The sequence below is a fragment of the Calypte anna genome, chromosome Z, assembly GCF_003957555.1.
Source record: "Calypte anna isolate BGI_N300 chromosome Z, bCalAnn1_v1.p, whole genome shotgun sequence".
Taxonomy (NCBI): Eukaryota; Metazoa; Chordata; class Aves; order Apodiformes; family Trochilidae; genus Calypte; species Calypte anna.
Window position 1 is genome coordinate 46,165,829 of NC_044274.1, and position 16,016 is coordinate 46,181,844.

The 16,016-nt window shown below is 35.7% G+C and overlaps 1 protein-coding gene across 1 annotated transcript in view; it reads left to right on the plus strand.

Moving 5' to 3' along the window:
- The window catches only part of KIAA2026 (KIAA2026 ortholog), a 44,840-nt gene that overhangs the window by 19,338 nt on the left and 9,486 nt on the right, over positions 1–16,016 (plus strand). The window contains exon 5 of the mRNA XM_008496253.2: positions 5,524–5,613. Coding sequence (XP_008494475.2) covers positions 5,524–5,613 — 90 coding nt within the window. The remainder of the gene's footprint in view (positions 1–5,523; positions 5,614–16,016) is intronic.

Here is a 16,016-nt window from a genome sequence, read left to right on the forward strand (position 1 = left end):
AATATAACAAAATAATTACGAGTTCTTTTGATCAAAGCTAGGTTTTATATCTGGTTTAGGTAAAACTAAGATCTTTTACTATTTGCAGTTTAATTTTAGTAGGAAACTTTTTAACAATTTAATCTGCCTTTTTGAAGAAGACAGATAGGAGTGGAATAACTGTTGGAAATATTTGAAACTATTAAACCATTTCTATTTGGAATGCTAGTAAGACTTTTAGAGCCTAAGAGTATGCTTCCAGATACTGCACATATATGGATGGCCAAAGTTAGTGAAATTATGTAACTGTTTGAAAGTAAGAGTTTATTTTTAAGACAGCTTGAGTATATACAGGGCATGTGAGATGTGCCAGAGGGAGTATAGCCATAAGAATATTGCAATTAATATTTAAATGGCAGTTCTTTTGGGAAGAAAGAAAATGAACTAAAATTTATAAGATGTTTTATGTGCAACCTACAAATCTAAAAAACAAACAAACAAACCCCTCACCAACAAAGCAAAAACCAAAACAAACCTTCCATGAGGCAATTTATTTCATGATACTAGGTCCTTACCCAAGTGGTGTTCCTTTACCTGAAAATCATATCTTGACACTGATGCTGACAAAATTAGTATAAATAAATCTTACAGTATGTGCAGTGACCCAAAGTATACATCAAAATCATTTAATAAAAAAACTCAGGACATCATAGAATCGTAGAACTGGCTGGGTTGGAAGGGACCTCAGAGATCATCAAGTCCAACCCTTGAACCACCGTTGTGGTTGCTAGACTGTGGCACTGAGTGCCACATCGAGCCTCTTTTTAAATATCTCCAGGGACGGAGAATCCACTACTTCCCTGGGCAGCCCATTCCAATGCTTGATCACCCTCTCCATAAAGAAATTCTTTCTAATATCTAACCTAAACCTCCCCTGGCACAACTTAAGACCTTGCCCTCTTGTCTTGCTGAGAGTTGTCTGGGAAAAGAGACCAACCCCCACCTGCCTACAACCTCCTTTCAGGTAGTTGTAGAGAGTGATGAGGCCTCCCCTGAGCCTTCTCTTCTTCAGGCTGAACAGCCCCAGCTCCCTCAGCCTCTCCTCACAGGATCTGTGCTTAAGTCCCTTCACCAGCCTGGTTGCCCTCCTTTGGACCTGCTCCAGGACCTCGATATCCTTCCTGAACTGAGGGGCCCAGAACTGGACACAGTACTCGAGGTGTGGCCTCACCAGCGCTGAGTACAGGGGCAGAATCATTTCACTAATTAATTTTAACATTTATAATGACATTTTTAAGTAACCTTTTGAGGAAACAGACTGCACATATTTTCTGCTCTCTATCATTGTTTGAATGTCATGAACAAAGCAGTATAAGCATAGGTCAGTGAACATGACTCACCCCTTGTGTATGGTTGCAGACCTTATATTAATTCTTTAGCTCAGCCTTGCTTTAAAAAAAAAAAACAAAAAACCAAAACCTCAAAACAACTTCAAAATGCAAACAAAATGGAAGACAAATCCAAAACCAAAACCAGATGCAAATTAAATTATCCTCACCAAATAAAAGCACACAAAAATTGTCCATTTTTAATATTTTGACTATTACTCGAGAACCAGATTTACAGCTCCATCAAGCATGAGTTAGTTGTCCATTGCACATTTTCTTTTAAAAGAAGTTTTGTTTTCCAAGCCGATTATTCCTGTTGCTCATTAGTGTTTTGAAAAAATTACAGTAATTATATTGCTGTACAGCAGGAACACTAAAGTGATTTTTCATGGGTTTCTCTTCCAGCTGTAAAGTGCATTTAGGTTTGGTAACAAGTACTTTGTGCCAGTCTTTCCTCTATTGCCCTCACATCTACATATGTAGCTATAAGGGTTTACATGTAAGGAAAAAAGGAATGCACACATTTTAAAGAACTGGGCCGACTTCAGCTTTTCTGTATAACTGTATTTTAACAGTTTCAGTTTTATCATCTATGTTGTATTTATAAATACATCTCTTGAAAGAAGGCTGTCTGGACATTCTACAAATGGAGATGTAAGCAATAAAAGAGCAGGGTCATAGGAAATGAAAGTGTAACTTACAATCATTATTACAGTCCTGCAGGAAAGATGGGGACAAACTTTTTAGCCTGAACTGTTGGGCTAGAACAAGAGGAAATACTTATTTGCTAAAAGAGGGTAGATTTACACTAAATGCACAGAAGAAATTTTTTACAGTGAGAGTCATGAAATACTGGAAGGGGTTGCCAAGAGAGGTGGTGGATGCTTCATCCCTGGAAACATTCAAAGTCATGTTGCCCAGGACTCTGTGAAGGTTGAAGACATCCCTGTGCACTGCAGGGTGCGGCTGGACTAGATGACATCTGGAAGGTCCCTTCCAACCTAAAGTAGTTTATGGCTCTAATTATTACACACATAACCTGAAGTTAAGCACAAGACCCCACTGAAATGAATAAAAATTAGGCTAAAAGATTTTCTAAAGAGGGACAAGAAGAGGGAGCATCAGTGATCTGGATGAGTACAACTAAGCCTGTATGAATAAATCCACAGTTTTGTTTTTATAGAGATAAATAATTCATATATAAATGCTGAGAATGGATCATGAAATAGTCCAAATTTGGGATAGAGCTTGGTTTCCCTGCTTTTCCTTGCAAAAAGAAGGGTAGATTCCCTGTCTTTCCTCTTTGAAGGTCTAGGAGTCAGTGCTAGTCTTCGAGTGATTACTGAGACCCGAGACTGTATGCTAACAGGGAAGTTGAACACCAGATTTGAAAATCTACTGAAATACTAAGTATCTGAAGCTTCCATTGTATTCAGTTGAAAAACAGTGTGCTTATTCCCTATAAAAATTAAACCCACATGTACTAATTTCTGTACCTGATGTGAAAATGTCTGTGTTGTAGTTAGCATATAGAAAACTATTGACATGACCTGCCCTTTAATGGAAATGTTTACAGCCTGAATCTTTAAGCTACCAAGTAGTGTTTTAGAGAACCAGGACTAACTTTTCACTACTTCTGTAAGTCGTAAAGGAAACATTTTTTCTCTTCAGATTCTTTTTCTTGTAATGATGATTAGAAAGCATGTTCTTCAAGAGCAGTATGTGAAACTACTAGTGACCTATCAAAATATGACAATTACTAGATTTTAAAATCTATGTCTTGCCTTTTTGCCCTTCACATTAACTTACCTCTTAAAATATAGAAAACAAATTGGAAAGGTACTATTGTTTGCAGAAAACTGAATTAATGAATTCAGCCAATTACCAACCATGAGCAAGGAACACTGAAACATACATTAGAGTCTCCTTATGAGAAATAGCATCTAGATTCCATATCAAAATGATCACACAAAATACTCTACACTTTTTCTATCGCTGTTCATCTTTCCTTCAAAATGTTTGTTCAGTTCTCTAAGATGGGAAATGTTAACCCAAGTGAGAAGTTTGAGAAGGATCTTCTTCATCAGTGTGCATCTTCAGTACCTCATCTCAGATCCTGCTGTGAATGAAGCAATATACAGTTCTTCTTGAACCTTTTTCATTGTGGTTTTCAGAACATTATTGGAGTATTTAAAATACTAGACACTGTGAAGGTAAATCCTCTAAGATGAGCTTCTTGTTTTACCACTGGATAATTGACACATGGATATTAGCCTCAAATGTATACCTCTTCTGATGAAAATTGGGAATTACAGATTTGATTACTCTCCTTATAACCTCCAGCCTCAAGACAACTAAACTTGATATATTTGAATTGTTTTTCCCATTGATGTAGTTTGGATTGGTACACACTAACAATTTTGCAAATTAGATCCTTATGTCTCAAGTGTCTGTTCTGAAAATTAGAAACAGGACTGGAGCGTGTGAAAAGTCTGGCCACATGAACTCTCTGATGACATGTAGGGGTTTATTATGGTAGAATCAAAGATACAGTTGGTATTTCCAGGACAGCATTCAAATAGTTCTTAAATCATCCCTCTTGCAAACTTTTGCCTTTCTAGAAGTGAGTTACTAGACAAAAATAACACCCCTTTTTAGCAAATGAAGACACTGATCTTTCTTTGGTTTACTATTATACTTTGTCTTTGATCTATGTTATACTGGACTAAACATGTTATCATAAGAGAAGATAAGAAGCAGTGATGAAAATTAAAACCTAAACTGTTGGGTATAGTGAAAGAAGTGTATTATCCTTGCTTAGGAAAAATCTTTATCCATGCCTTTTTGTTAAGGATTTCATGTGGAAAACTTGCACTTTTTTGTTTAGCAGTACAATATCAGAGAATCATTTGCAGACCAGATGGGAAAAGCCAGTATTTAGCTTCCAGTTTATAGCTTATTTATTTTGAACTCCTCAAGGTGCAGGACAGAGAGCATGTTCAATAGTTTGTGTTGAACCCACTAGAGTTACACATGGCAATACTATTTCCTGGATTAAGAGAGTCCTACATACATTGTTTACAGCAACATTGCACATTTCCTTATTTGTATACTATTTAAAACTTCATAAATGTGAACTCTGTAAACTTCAGTTTGTCACTCACTCCAGTTCCCCAAAGGTCTCAAGAGTACACAAGTGATACAGAAATACAGCCTGTGTAAGTTAGAGGTTCCCAATAGGTATGTATTTTGCTAAAAGTGTCAGTTCTGTGTTCTAATAATTAAGCGAAGTTTTCCTAATGTGAATTTTGGGCAATTACTTTGTGTGTAATTGAATTAAAATTGTGTTGTTATGAGTTACTGATTTCAGGGAAAAAAGTTAAAATTAGCAGTTGTACGCTAAAACCATTTTTGTGAGTTTTTTCTGTTTCAGCAGTTATTTCAACATGTTTTCAGAAGTTCAGAAAACATTTCCACCTAAGGGTATTCAGGAAGAAGCAGGTCTTTACATATGATAATTTGAAAGAATGTAACATCTTTCCAGTTTATAAGTCTTTAATTGCCCTAAGTGGTGTTAAGCCAGAACATACAGATTACTTTTGTATGTCTGTTTTTTGAGAAAACAGCATCCATATTCTGAAAGGAAAAAATGTAAAGCCATTTTCTAAACACCTGAATAAGAAGAATTTAATAATTTTTCAAAATGTAGATAGCTGGTGGACAGGGCCAGGTTGTCTTTTTTGTGTAAATGTGTGAAGTTACGTCCAGGAGAAGGTTGTAACAAGTGTATTTGTATTATAAGCACAGCATAATCCAAAGTTAGTACACTTTGTTTCACCAGGGAATTAGTACTCAAACCTGATCCAACTCATTACAATAGCTGAGGCAAATTCAGTAGTTGTCATTCACAGAAGGTTTGATAAAATACCTACATTTTGAAATGGAAGCTTACAGGCAGATGTGGTTTAAGACTGAAGTGTTTTCATATTAGATTTTGTCCTTTCAAATTTTCCTAATTTTTTGACATTAAAAATGCCATGAGGAAATAAAAATCACGCAGTGGCACTAAGTAATAATGTGCTTTTAGATTTTATTTAACTTTATTGTACTTTTTCCAAGTCCCACATTACCAAGTGTGTGTTCGTTTGTTTTTTAGCTTATTTGCACTAATCTTGATGAACTCAGGGAATTAATCACAAAGATTGAGAGAGAACTCAAAGCTCTGGAGGACATTAAAAAGAAATCGGTATGTGACATTAAAAGCTTTCTCTTGTATGGGTATAAAATGGTGCCAGTTGTTTGCTAGAGGCCTGTCAGCTGAAGTTTTTATGCCTGTTTGGTAACTGCATGAAGCCTCATAAGGTTGATACCTGTAACACTGTAATATTAATCTTTCTGTATATAGTGCTCTGTTCACAATGTCTTAGTTCAGTAACTGTAACACTTTTCACTGCCAAAATAAAATGTGGATAATGGTAATTCCTTAGAAGGAGTATTTCATTTATATTAAGAAGCCATGCGACCATTCCTGCCTGAGGACAAACTCTTACCTCACAATAAATTAAAGGATAAAATTCTCATATCATCCTGTGTGTTGCTGATCATATCCTCTCTGAACTAACTTTTGTTGCTTATTAAGGTTCCTAATTACTTTTGTCTGCAAGTAAGTTATTAAAATTGGCATCGGTTAATTTTTAGTCAAGTAGGTTATACAGGAAAACATGGTATTTAGCTTTTTCTACCAGCTTGAGCTACAAATTTTGTTGATGTACATTGGAACACACAGTCTGTCCAGCTTAAAGCCTCAAAGCAATAATGGTTAGAGAAGAGAGTCCAACACTTGAAGGCTTTGTAGGAGGTAGTGATTCTCATGAAGATGGCAGATGGTTTTAAATAGCTGTATAATACTCATTTAAATGTCCCTGTATAACCAGCTTATCTTATTACTCTTTTTCATTGCAGTTTTGTTTATTAAACCTCTGGTAGGCATTTCTGTGCTATTTCTGTGAATGATAGTTAAAAATACTGCATTTTCTGTACCTTCAAAATTAAGCTCCTACTGTATGTGAATGTATTTAATCTCCTGCAGAAAGAATTTTTTCTTAAATTATTTAAGGGGGGAAGAGAACAATATAAATTAGGAATCTAAGACAAATTTCAGTGCAGACAGTTAAAATATCAAAAGGAATAAAAATAGGCTTAACTTGAAATTAATTTATTTTATGATGAGGTTGTCAAGAGGTTATCAGGCTATGTCAACAATTGAAAAAAACAAAAGCCATCAACAATAGAAAAAAGGCCAAAAATGAGAGTACTCTTCAGCATATCAGTATTCTTAGTATAGGTGAGACTTCTAGTTTACTAGTAAAACTGTACCAACAAGACTTCTTCAAGGGTAGACGAATGCTAAATACGTCATAATTGCTCTTTGAACTGAAATCTGATAATGTCATTGTGAAAATAAATTGAATGACTACAGCAGGAATTCTAGGTTTAGTTCTAATTGCACCATCTTAAATAACCCAAATACTTAAGTACAGGGGAGGTAAGAAACAACTCATTTAGAATTTGTAAGATGTGAGGCAAGGATAATCTGTGTGCTTGTGTAGATCTGTAAGATTGTGATTCTGGGTCTATGAACACTTCTGTTAAAAATTTCATGTAGAGAAGAAGGCTAGGATTAATTGCTGATGGTGGAATTACAAGGCAATGGTGAAGTATTGATTGTTTAAAGTAATAGGCAAATTTCATATTCGTTTTTTTAAACATACAAGTAAACATTAAATCAGGTGAATTTTTGCAAGTGGTAGTCAGTAGAATGTAATTTTTTGTGTCATTAGAATGTAATTTTTTGTGTCTTAACCTAATTTTTGTGTAATTAGGTTAAATATCTTAAAAACTGGAGGAAATGCAGATTTTCATTCTTTAGTTCTGACATAAATAACAGTGACAATTTGAGAAGTATAAAGAATAGTTTGTTTCAGCTTTTCTGAAGTGTCTATTAAGTGAAATGTTGTTCTAAAATTGGATAGAAATTTGATGTAATGTGAAAGCTTAATAATGTTGGTATTAATTTTTATGCTGTTCATAGACGTCTTTTTCGTTTTAACCCGAAGATGATGGTGTTCTTACTACTTAATAGATGTATTGATTTTTGTTAGCAGTAGAGGAGTAGGTGAAGGCATGCATAGTGCCTCCTCTATGGCTAACCAGTTGAGCATTCCAGTTTTAGTAGTTGTTAGGACATGCTACTCAGAGACATCCTCAAGGCAAGCTTTAAAGTTTTATATTAAATACTAACACATTAGAAATAAAAGTTGTCTAATTTATATTAAGACTTTAAAGTATAATGGTGTGGTTGGGGTTTGTTTTTAGTCCTAACTGCCTGTTGTTTCCTAGGTGACTATTTTGGAGTATGTTAAAGGTATTCCTTCTCTAGTATTTGGAAGCCATTTGGAAGCTGTAATGAAAGAGCTGGTCTGGAAGGCTTTTAACATGAGTAAATATACTGTTTTCCTGTGGTTTTTATAGGCAGTTGGGCTGGTTGTGTCTTGACACTTTTCAGAGCACTAGTTTAAGCCAAGAAATTACATGACACATTTTTAGCCCAAACAAGGTTTTTTTGATGAGTTGAGAGCAAATTGGAGCAGGCTTATGTAATGGAAAGCAATATGGAATTTTAAGTGTGTAGGCATTATTATGAGCTTCTCTTACAACAATGAAATAAGAAACCTGTTGTAAAGGATTTTCACTGTTTGGATAAAACAGTTTGTTTCTGTACTCTTTTGTACATGTCTTATCTTTTGAATTAACTATGATAAATATTTTTTGTTTTAAAAATTCTTCCTCTTTTGCTAAAGTACTGGTACGTTTGTTTTAACAACGAAGAAATTTGCCTTAGTGTCAATTTGCCCTAATTGCTTAGAGAGAAAAATGAAATTTCAACTCAGTTCTTTAATTTTAAACAAGTTCAAGTAGTATTATCTTCTTCCCAGACTGCATGCATGAACTCTAGCTACAGGCTGCAATTTCATATATTCTTTGAACTGACATAAGCCAAAACTGATAATTCCTTCTCTCTGTGCCACTAGCAGCTTATATTCTGTGTCAGCACACAAGAGAGGGTGGCACAATCTCTTGTTTGATTGCATAGTGGGAGAGTTAGTCTGGGATAAACCTAACTACTACTGCTGTACTGCTGCAGAGGCTTTTGCAACTCGGGTCGATTTTATAGTGCAGTTTATGACTCAGTTGCACTGTACTTGTGCTTATGTATTGCCACAGTTTGAGGGTCTGTTGTAAGGACAGGAATGAGCATCCAGGTGCAAAAGAAGGTAGGACTATTGAAAGGAAAAGTGCAGCAGGTGAAGTTGTACTTAATATTACAATCAGGTCCTCTAAAAGGTCTTACTCTTTCAGCTACTGGGCAGTTCATCTTCTTACCACCTACTACATTCCAAGAGGGGGAGAAGAGAATGAGTTGGGCAGTTTTACTACTTGAGTGGCTGACTGGAAATGAGGAAGCATGAGGTGCAGAAGGGAAACTTGAAGTACTTGAGTTTAATGCTCTGTGTACTGCCTAATTAGAGGATGGAGACTGGCTCCCTAAGTAATGTCTGAGTGAGAATGTCTTTGGTACATTCCTTAGAACATATGAGGTAACATCCTTTCATTTCAAAGCAAAGTGACTAAAAAAGTAGAGTAAAAATGGGATTATTGAAACAAAACCAGCAGAATTTACAATAAAAAGAATTAGATTATACTAAAAATTCTCTGTTGTTAATGCTGGGGTAGATAAGATGTGGGTAAAATTAGAAGCAGTCAGCAATCAGTTAGAAATCTGAACGAGCACATGTTGGATGAAAATCCACCTGAGGTTTGTTGTACTTTTAACTCATGTTTGCTGAAAATTATACTCTGTATATAAGCAGCACAATTCAGTTGTTTTTAAGCTCTTAAAAATTTGCTATAACTAGCAAACTCCTCTAGACATTCAAAGTGGCCTAATTACATTTTAAAATCTACTTGCAGCAGTATTGATAAAAAATAGTTTTGACAAAAAATGTGGTAGCAAAGCATTTTGTTAGTATGTTTAGGATTATATAAAGGCTTCATATAATACATGGAATTTCTGATATGGAAAGAGTAGCAATTTCTACCCTGATCAGTATGCAAGAAAACAAGTATCAGTTCCTAATATTCTGGATCCCATTTTTCACTGCAGTCTTCTGCATCAAGTAGAATTAGTGGGAGCTGCAGAGCAAGTAGAAATCTCTTTACTGCCTTTCAGGTAATCAGCTTCTCTTGTGGTCTGAAGTAATTGGTTTTTTTGTGTCAAACTGTTAATTAAACTATTCTGTAGATGAGTGGAATGTATTTAACTGTCATATCATAGCAGAATTTGTTGGGGTTTTTTTAATTGCCATGATGTAGTGTGAAACTGAAAGAATTGCAAATGCTTGTGTCATATAGTGAACAGGGGTTTTTTGCAGATGGGATTTTGCAAGCTGACAGTAGTAAGCATGTTTATTGTAAAATGAACTGATTTTTTACAAGGACAGTCAATTCTAGGCCCTGTCGTGGTTATGTTAAGACATAAATTGTCTTCGAAAGACATAGACATTTAAAGATTCCTTGTTTAGTGAAGTGCAAAACTTTGTTTTGGTAGCACCGTTGGATTTGATTCATTCCCTACAAGCCGGGTAAGTTCATAGCTATCTGGAGAGTGAGAAGGGAGGCCAAAGCCCAGGGTGCCTACAGTTGACAAGGTTAAAAATGAATGAAAGGTGGTAGCACCTTCCTGAGGAGACCACACTCTCTGTACAGAGAAAGAAAAGTTGGACCATGTCAGATAAAGGTGAGGGGAAGTAGAATTACTTACTCAGAGGACACCAGCCAAATTCACTATTAAGGAGGGGTTAGAGATAATGTATTGAAGCTTTTACTATTTTGCAGAGGTCTGTAGGACATCAGTGACTTAGTAAAAAAAGAAAAAAAACCTGCTTTATAAAGGTTTTGGGTTCTGACATCTTCAAATGTTGTGCCTGAAGTTTTTAATTAGGCAGTTTTACTTCCCAAGACAGGTGAATGTCTTTGACTTGAAAGTGGGTGTATCTTATAAGCAGGTGAGTCAAAAGGGCAGAAAACAAACTGAGGTTCTGTGCTGCGCCTGTTGAAGTAGGTATTTCAGAAAGCATCTGGAAATTCAGAGTTAAAAAACACAGTTTCAGGTCAGAAATACTGAGAACCTTGGAGGTAAAATAGTTGTAGGATAGTGAGGTTATTGAAAGGAATACATTGGGGCAGGATGAAACAATTCTGGTTTTTTTTGACATTTTAAACAAGCTGGAATTATATTTGTTCATAGGAAGTGGAAGTAACTAAAGATTGTTTTCTGGATTTTCGCTGATTTGCTACATTTGGGAGAAAAAAGAAAGGTAAAACATGGCAAAAATAATGCACAGTGGCTCATTTACTAAGTAGAAGTTTATAAAATACATCCTTGGTGTACAGTAAAAAAATAAAATCAAATTCTGCCATCTGTTTGGAAATACTTGGCAGAGAAACTGTGTTTAGATAAGACACTACACAGACTCATGTGACCATCAAAAATAGATTTGGGTCCTTACTAATATTTTAATGAACTTCACAAACAATCAAGTGGAAAAACTTGCTGTGTCTTCTCATTTAGGCCCTGTGAAAACTTAATAATTACTGGATTACTAGTTGATATTGCTGAATTAATAGTGGATTCTTTCACCTTTTAGCAGAAGGTAGACTTTTCCACATTTTTTGCTCCTCCTGACCTCCTTTCCCCCTCCTCAGTGAAGTATGTACCATGCTTGAGAGATTTTTCATGGAAGGAGTTTTCAGTTACTTGTTTTCATCTCTGTTTCTGTATTTATACAGTTGTACATGCAACAGATAATATTATAGTCTGAGAAATCTGTATTGCCGCACATGTTTACAGGTATAAGCTGCTGATAAAGAGATCCTTGTTTTAATAACTATTTAGGAAAACAGAATTTTAATACACCTACTTTGAAGCCTTAAAGTTACAATGTTTTCTTTTAAATTCAGCTTAGACTCTGTGCAACATACCCAGCATACTTTTTTTCCATTATTTGTCCCAAAACCTTTGTACTTGAGTCACTTCCAGATGGCCTATTACTGCTTCTTTCTGGTCAGCCTGCATGTTTTAAAAACACTGCTAGGAGCCCAAAATGCTGAAGTTTGATTCTGAAATTTTGACATTTACATCTGTACAGATTCTGAGGAGATGGAGCAAGTAGAGCTTTTGGAAATCCACACAACCAACTGCTTAGTTTTCAACCAGATATTTACTTGCATAATATGCATGAATAAAGCAAATTTTAGGGTTCACGTTCTAAATTTTCTCCACAAAAATTACTTTTACCTCTCTGCTATTTGTATCCTTGCTTATCTCACCGGCTGTCAGTATTTTTGTCCCACTCTTCAGTTTTTCATAACTCCAGTATCTCTTTTTCTGTCTGTATCGTCTAGTTTTTTTCACAATTATTTTTTCTTAGTTTCCCACGAATTTCCGTGCTTTTCATTTTGTGGCTAGCCCTCCATTAAATGTTTGCTAAGAAGCTTTCTTTCAGCCACTTTTATCATGTAACTTTCTACAGTTTCAAAAGTGAAAGTGTGGATTCTGCATTTTGTCATAGCGAAATTACTGTATATCCAAAACATTTTACAGTGCTTTGAATTTTGGTCGGTTATTATATTATTTTGGAAGAAGTATTCAGAGCATCCTGTCAGCATACAGTTACAACAAAACACCTGATTTTCCGATGTTTGGATGAAGTATGGAGGAATATCTGCATATTCATGGTTAAGAAGATTCAAAAATTGGCTATATTAAAGGAAGTTAAACAAGATCCATAATTTTTTAAGTAGTTGAAGATACTGCATACATGCAGTTACTTCATGAGTTACAGAAGTATTAATTCATTAACATATTGAATTCCTTCAAACGCAGAGATAATTGTGACAATTCAGTGCTGGATAGTTTCAGTATTCTGAGGCAGGTTTAAAAAGATAGTAAGATCATGTTGATAAAGTCTCTGTGGTTTTTGTGTTTTATATCTTTAAAATAGATGTGGTAGATTAATCAGTGCAATGATGATTATGTAATAATTTTGCTCAAAGAGAATTAGAACATATGGATAAAAATCCAAATGAAAAGTAATTTGATAGTCATTAGGTAGTGACCTAAATAATGAAATAGACATTCTCAGTATCAAGAAGCTTACTGCCTTTTTAAAATTTATTTTATTCTTCATTTGTTGGAAAGGCTTAGTAAGAGACTATAGGGTACCAATTTAGGTACTATAGGTTGGTGTGATCAGATGGTCATGGACATGCAAGCTGAAGTCTTTAAAAAGTTTGAGGACTGGTATCTTCACCTGTAAATGCTCAAGAGGAACTTTGGTGTATAATTTACTGCAAATTATTGTTCCTAATTATATTCATTTACAGTCTTCAAATAACATCAAAGCTGTTGATATGTATTTGTACTATTCAGTAATATCTTCTACAGTAGTAGAAGATAATTCTAAGCATATTAAAAATGAAAGCACTTTCAATTATAGATGAATTTGTGTAGTATGAATACATAATCTCATCATGCATTCCTTCTCAGTGAAAACTGCTGCTAAAATAAGTAAATTCTACTATTTGTCCCGTAAATTGGCTACTAAGAACATTCAATATAAATCCATATCTGAATTGAAAAAGTTATTGGTCTCTCTTCTTTAGGTATCTGATGTCCAAAGCAGCTGATCACCAACTCCCTCTCTGTGTGACATCACTAGAAAATGATAGACTGGTGATGTCACACATACCACAGAACCCCGCTGCAGAATGGAGCAGGCCTATTAAGGGTAAGGTAAGTTTTCTCCATCCACCACCACCCCTTTTCAACAATATTGCATGGTTTTATAAGATTTCTGATTTTCTTTATTTTATGTCCATGGGATGTAAAGTAAAGATTAAAGAAAATCTCATAAAACTGCAGAATATTGTGGTGTTGTGTGTGTGTGTGTTTATTTAAAAACAAAACAAAAACTCCCTTATGAAGTTCAGTCCTTACCCCATATACCCATATCCTGGCTCCAGTCTGCTTTGGGGTTCCATGATAAGTATGCCAGTATAGTGTATGATGGGGCATCATGGAGAGTGGAGTCAGCATTTCCTGGCTGCTCTGGATGTCAGAAACCTTGTTTTTAAAGGTAAGTTTTCAGTTGAGAATGTGTTGAATGTATCTCTGGGTTTATATAGAAACATTCAGCACATTTCTGAAGTGTATTTTTATTATGTTTGCATTCTTAAAATTTACTTAACACAGCTGAATGAAGTGTTTTACTCTTGTATTCTGTCTAGGCCTTTTTTTTGCTGTTGTTTGGCTGTTAATACTTTACATTTTGTTTCCAGAAGAAAATGGTATTTTGTTTGTCACTACCTGGAAAATGATGTTAACTTGAAGTCACATCCATAGTAGTCGAACTGACAGTGTTTTAATTACAGACCACATAAGAACATAACTCAATACAAATCCAAGTTAGGCACTGAACATTTAAAGAATCTGTTAGGAATGCAGACTTTTATTATAGAATTAACTCAGGTGAACTGGCCTGTTTCTTCACACGTATGTCAAGAGTAAACTCTTCAATGATAAAGACATACTTTAGAGGTAGAAATAGTCTGGTTCATGTAATTGAATAATATTAGTGCATGTCTACTAATACAATCCTTCTGGATTCTATAAACACCAGAAGGCAGTGCATCCAGATCTCCATTTCTGACAAAGACTGAACTACATGGCTGTAATAGCTATTCCTTTGTACTAATCCTGCCATTCCGCTAAACCCTTCCTCATGGAATTTTTCTGGACAGCTATACTTGGATTACTTTGAGTGGAATGGTCATTGCTACTCTGCCATGGTCAGTTCCTTCTGTGCCATGAATTGTTGCATTCTATTTATTTGCTATTCCTATAACACATCAGGTGACTGTTGGAAAATTTCATCTTCATTGTAAGGAACCCTACAGACAGTGGTTTAAAGGAGTGTTTGAATTTCTCCTTACCTTGAAACAGGACTTTTGTCAGTGCTGCATTAAGTCATCCAGTACCTGACTTAGCCAAGTTATGAAAGCAAGAAGGAAGCAGAGAGATTCAACAGCTTCTCTGTGCAACCTGAGAACCATGTTTCTGATGTTAATAGACCTTGTGAGGTCTACCCTGAACCTTCTAAACTTCAGTTTGTATCTCCTCCTGAATTGTATTATTTGGTATTACTGAGAAGAGTTTGCCATACAGACAAAGGCAAATTATATTTATAGGAATTAATAGGAGCTCTGTAATACTGAAATAGGCAGTTAAGTCATAGCTTTATCAATTACTGATTTTTTTGGTTTTTTCTTTGAAAAATTCCAAAACTGTTAAAGAATAGAATTGCATAGTGAAGGTAATGCTGGATTTTGAAGTGATGTCTCTTAAGGTTTTAGGCATATTTTAACGTCCCTTCCTCTTCACTATATTTAAGGAATAGTAGATTATTTGTGTCATGACTTGCTTTGCAAAAATGGCGTGTTTGCATAGACAGACAAGTAAACCACAATAACTTAAAAGATAAGGATTTTTCCCTTCCCTTCTCAAATCCTTATTTGGCCTGTATTTGTTCTGTGTCTTGAATGATTTTGAGGAAAGAAACCGTCATGGATTAAGTTTGTGTATGTTGCCACTAACAGTTTTAATGTCAAATCCTAAATCCCAGTGAGAAACAGTAACTGGGATACTGGCAAGTGATTGATTTGCTTTTTGTGTGTTCACCTGAGGCTGCTGGTTGACACTCAGCTGAATATGAGCCAGCAGTGTGCCCACATGGCCCAGAAGGCCAGCAGCATCCTGGCTTATACCAGGAATAGTGTGGCCAGCAGGACTAAGGAAGTGATTGTATTCAGCACTGGTAAGGCTGCAGTTCAGGTACTTTGCTCACTACAAGAAGGGCATTGAGTTGCTAGAGTGTGTCCAGAGAAGTGCAACCAAGCTGGTGAAGGGTCTGGAGAACAAGTTCTGTGAGGAGAGGGTGAGGGAATTGGTAATGTTTAGGTTGGAGAAAAGGAAGCTGAGGTGGGGGAGACCTTCTTGCTCTCCTGAAAGGAAGTTGTAGTGAGGTGGATGTTGGGTTGGCCTCTTCTTTCAAGTAAGTAATGACAGGACTAGAGGAAGTGCCCTGAAGCTGCACCAAGGGAGATGAAATGAGAGAGCAGTCAGTCACTGGAAGTGGTGGAGTCACCATCCCGGGGGGTATTTAAAAAACAGTGTTGATGTGGCATTTCAGGACACTCTGTAGTGGGCATGGTGGTTTTCTCTGGGTTGATGGTTGGATTCAGTGATCTTAAAGACCTTTTCCAACTGTAACAGTTCTCTGATTCTGTAATGGTGTGTGAAATATGACTAGTTACAAATTAAGGATATTAGACTACTGTTTGGTGGCCTTGTCTGTGTGCTCGTTAGGGGGTAATGTAGCATAATTACCTACTTTAAATCTTCACTTTTGTGATTTTAAATGAAGGATGGAAGAGTAGCTGTTTGTTTTGTTATGAAACATGTACATTATT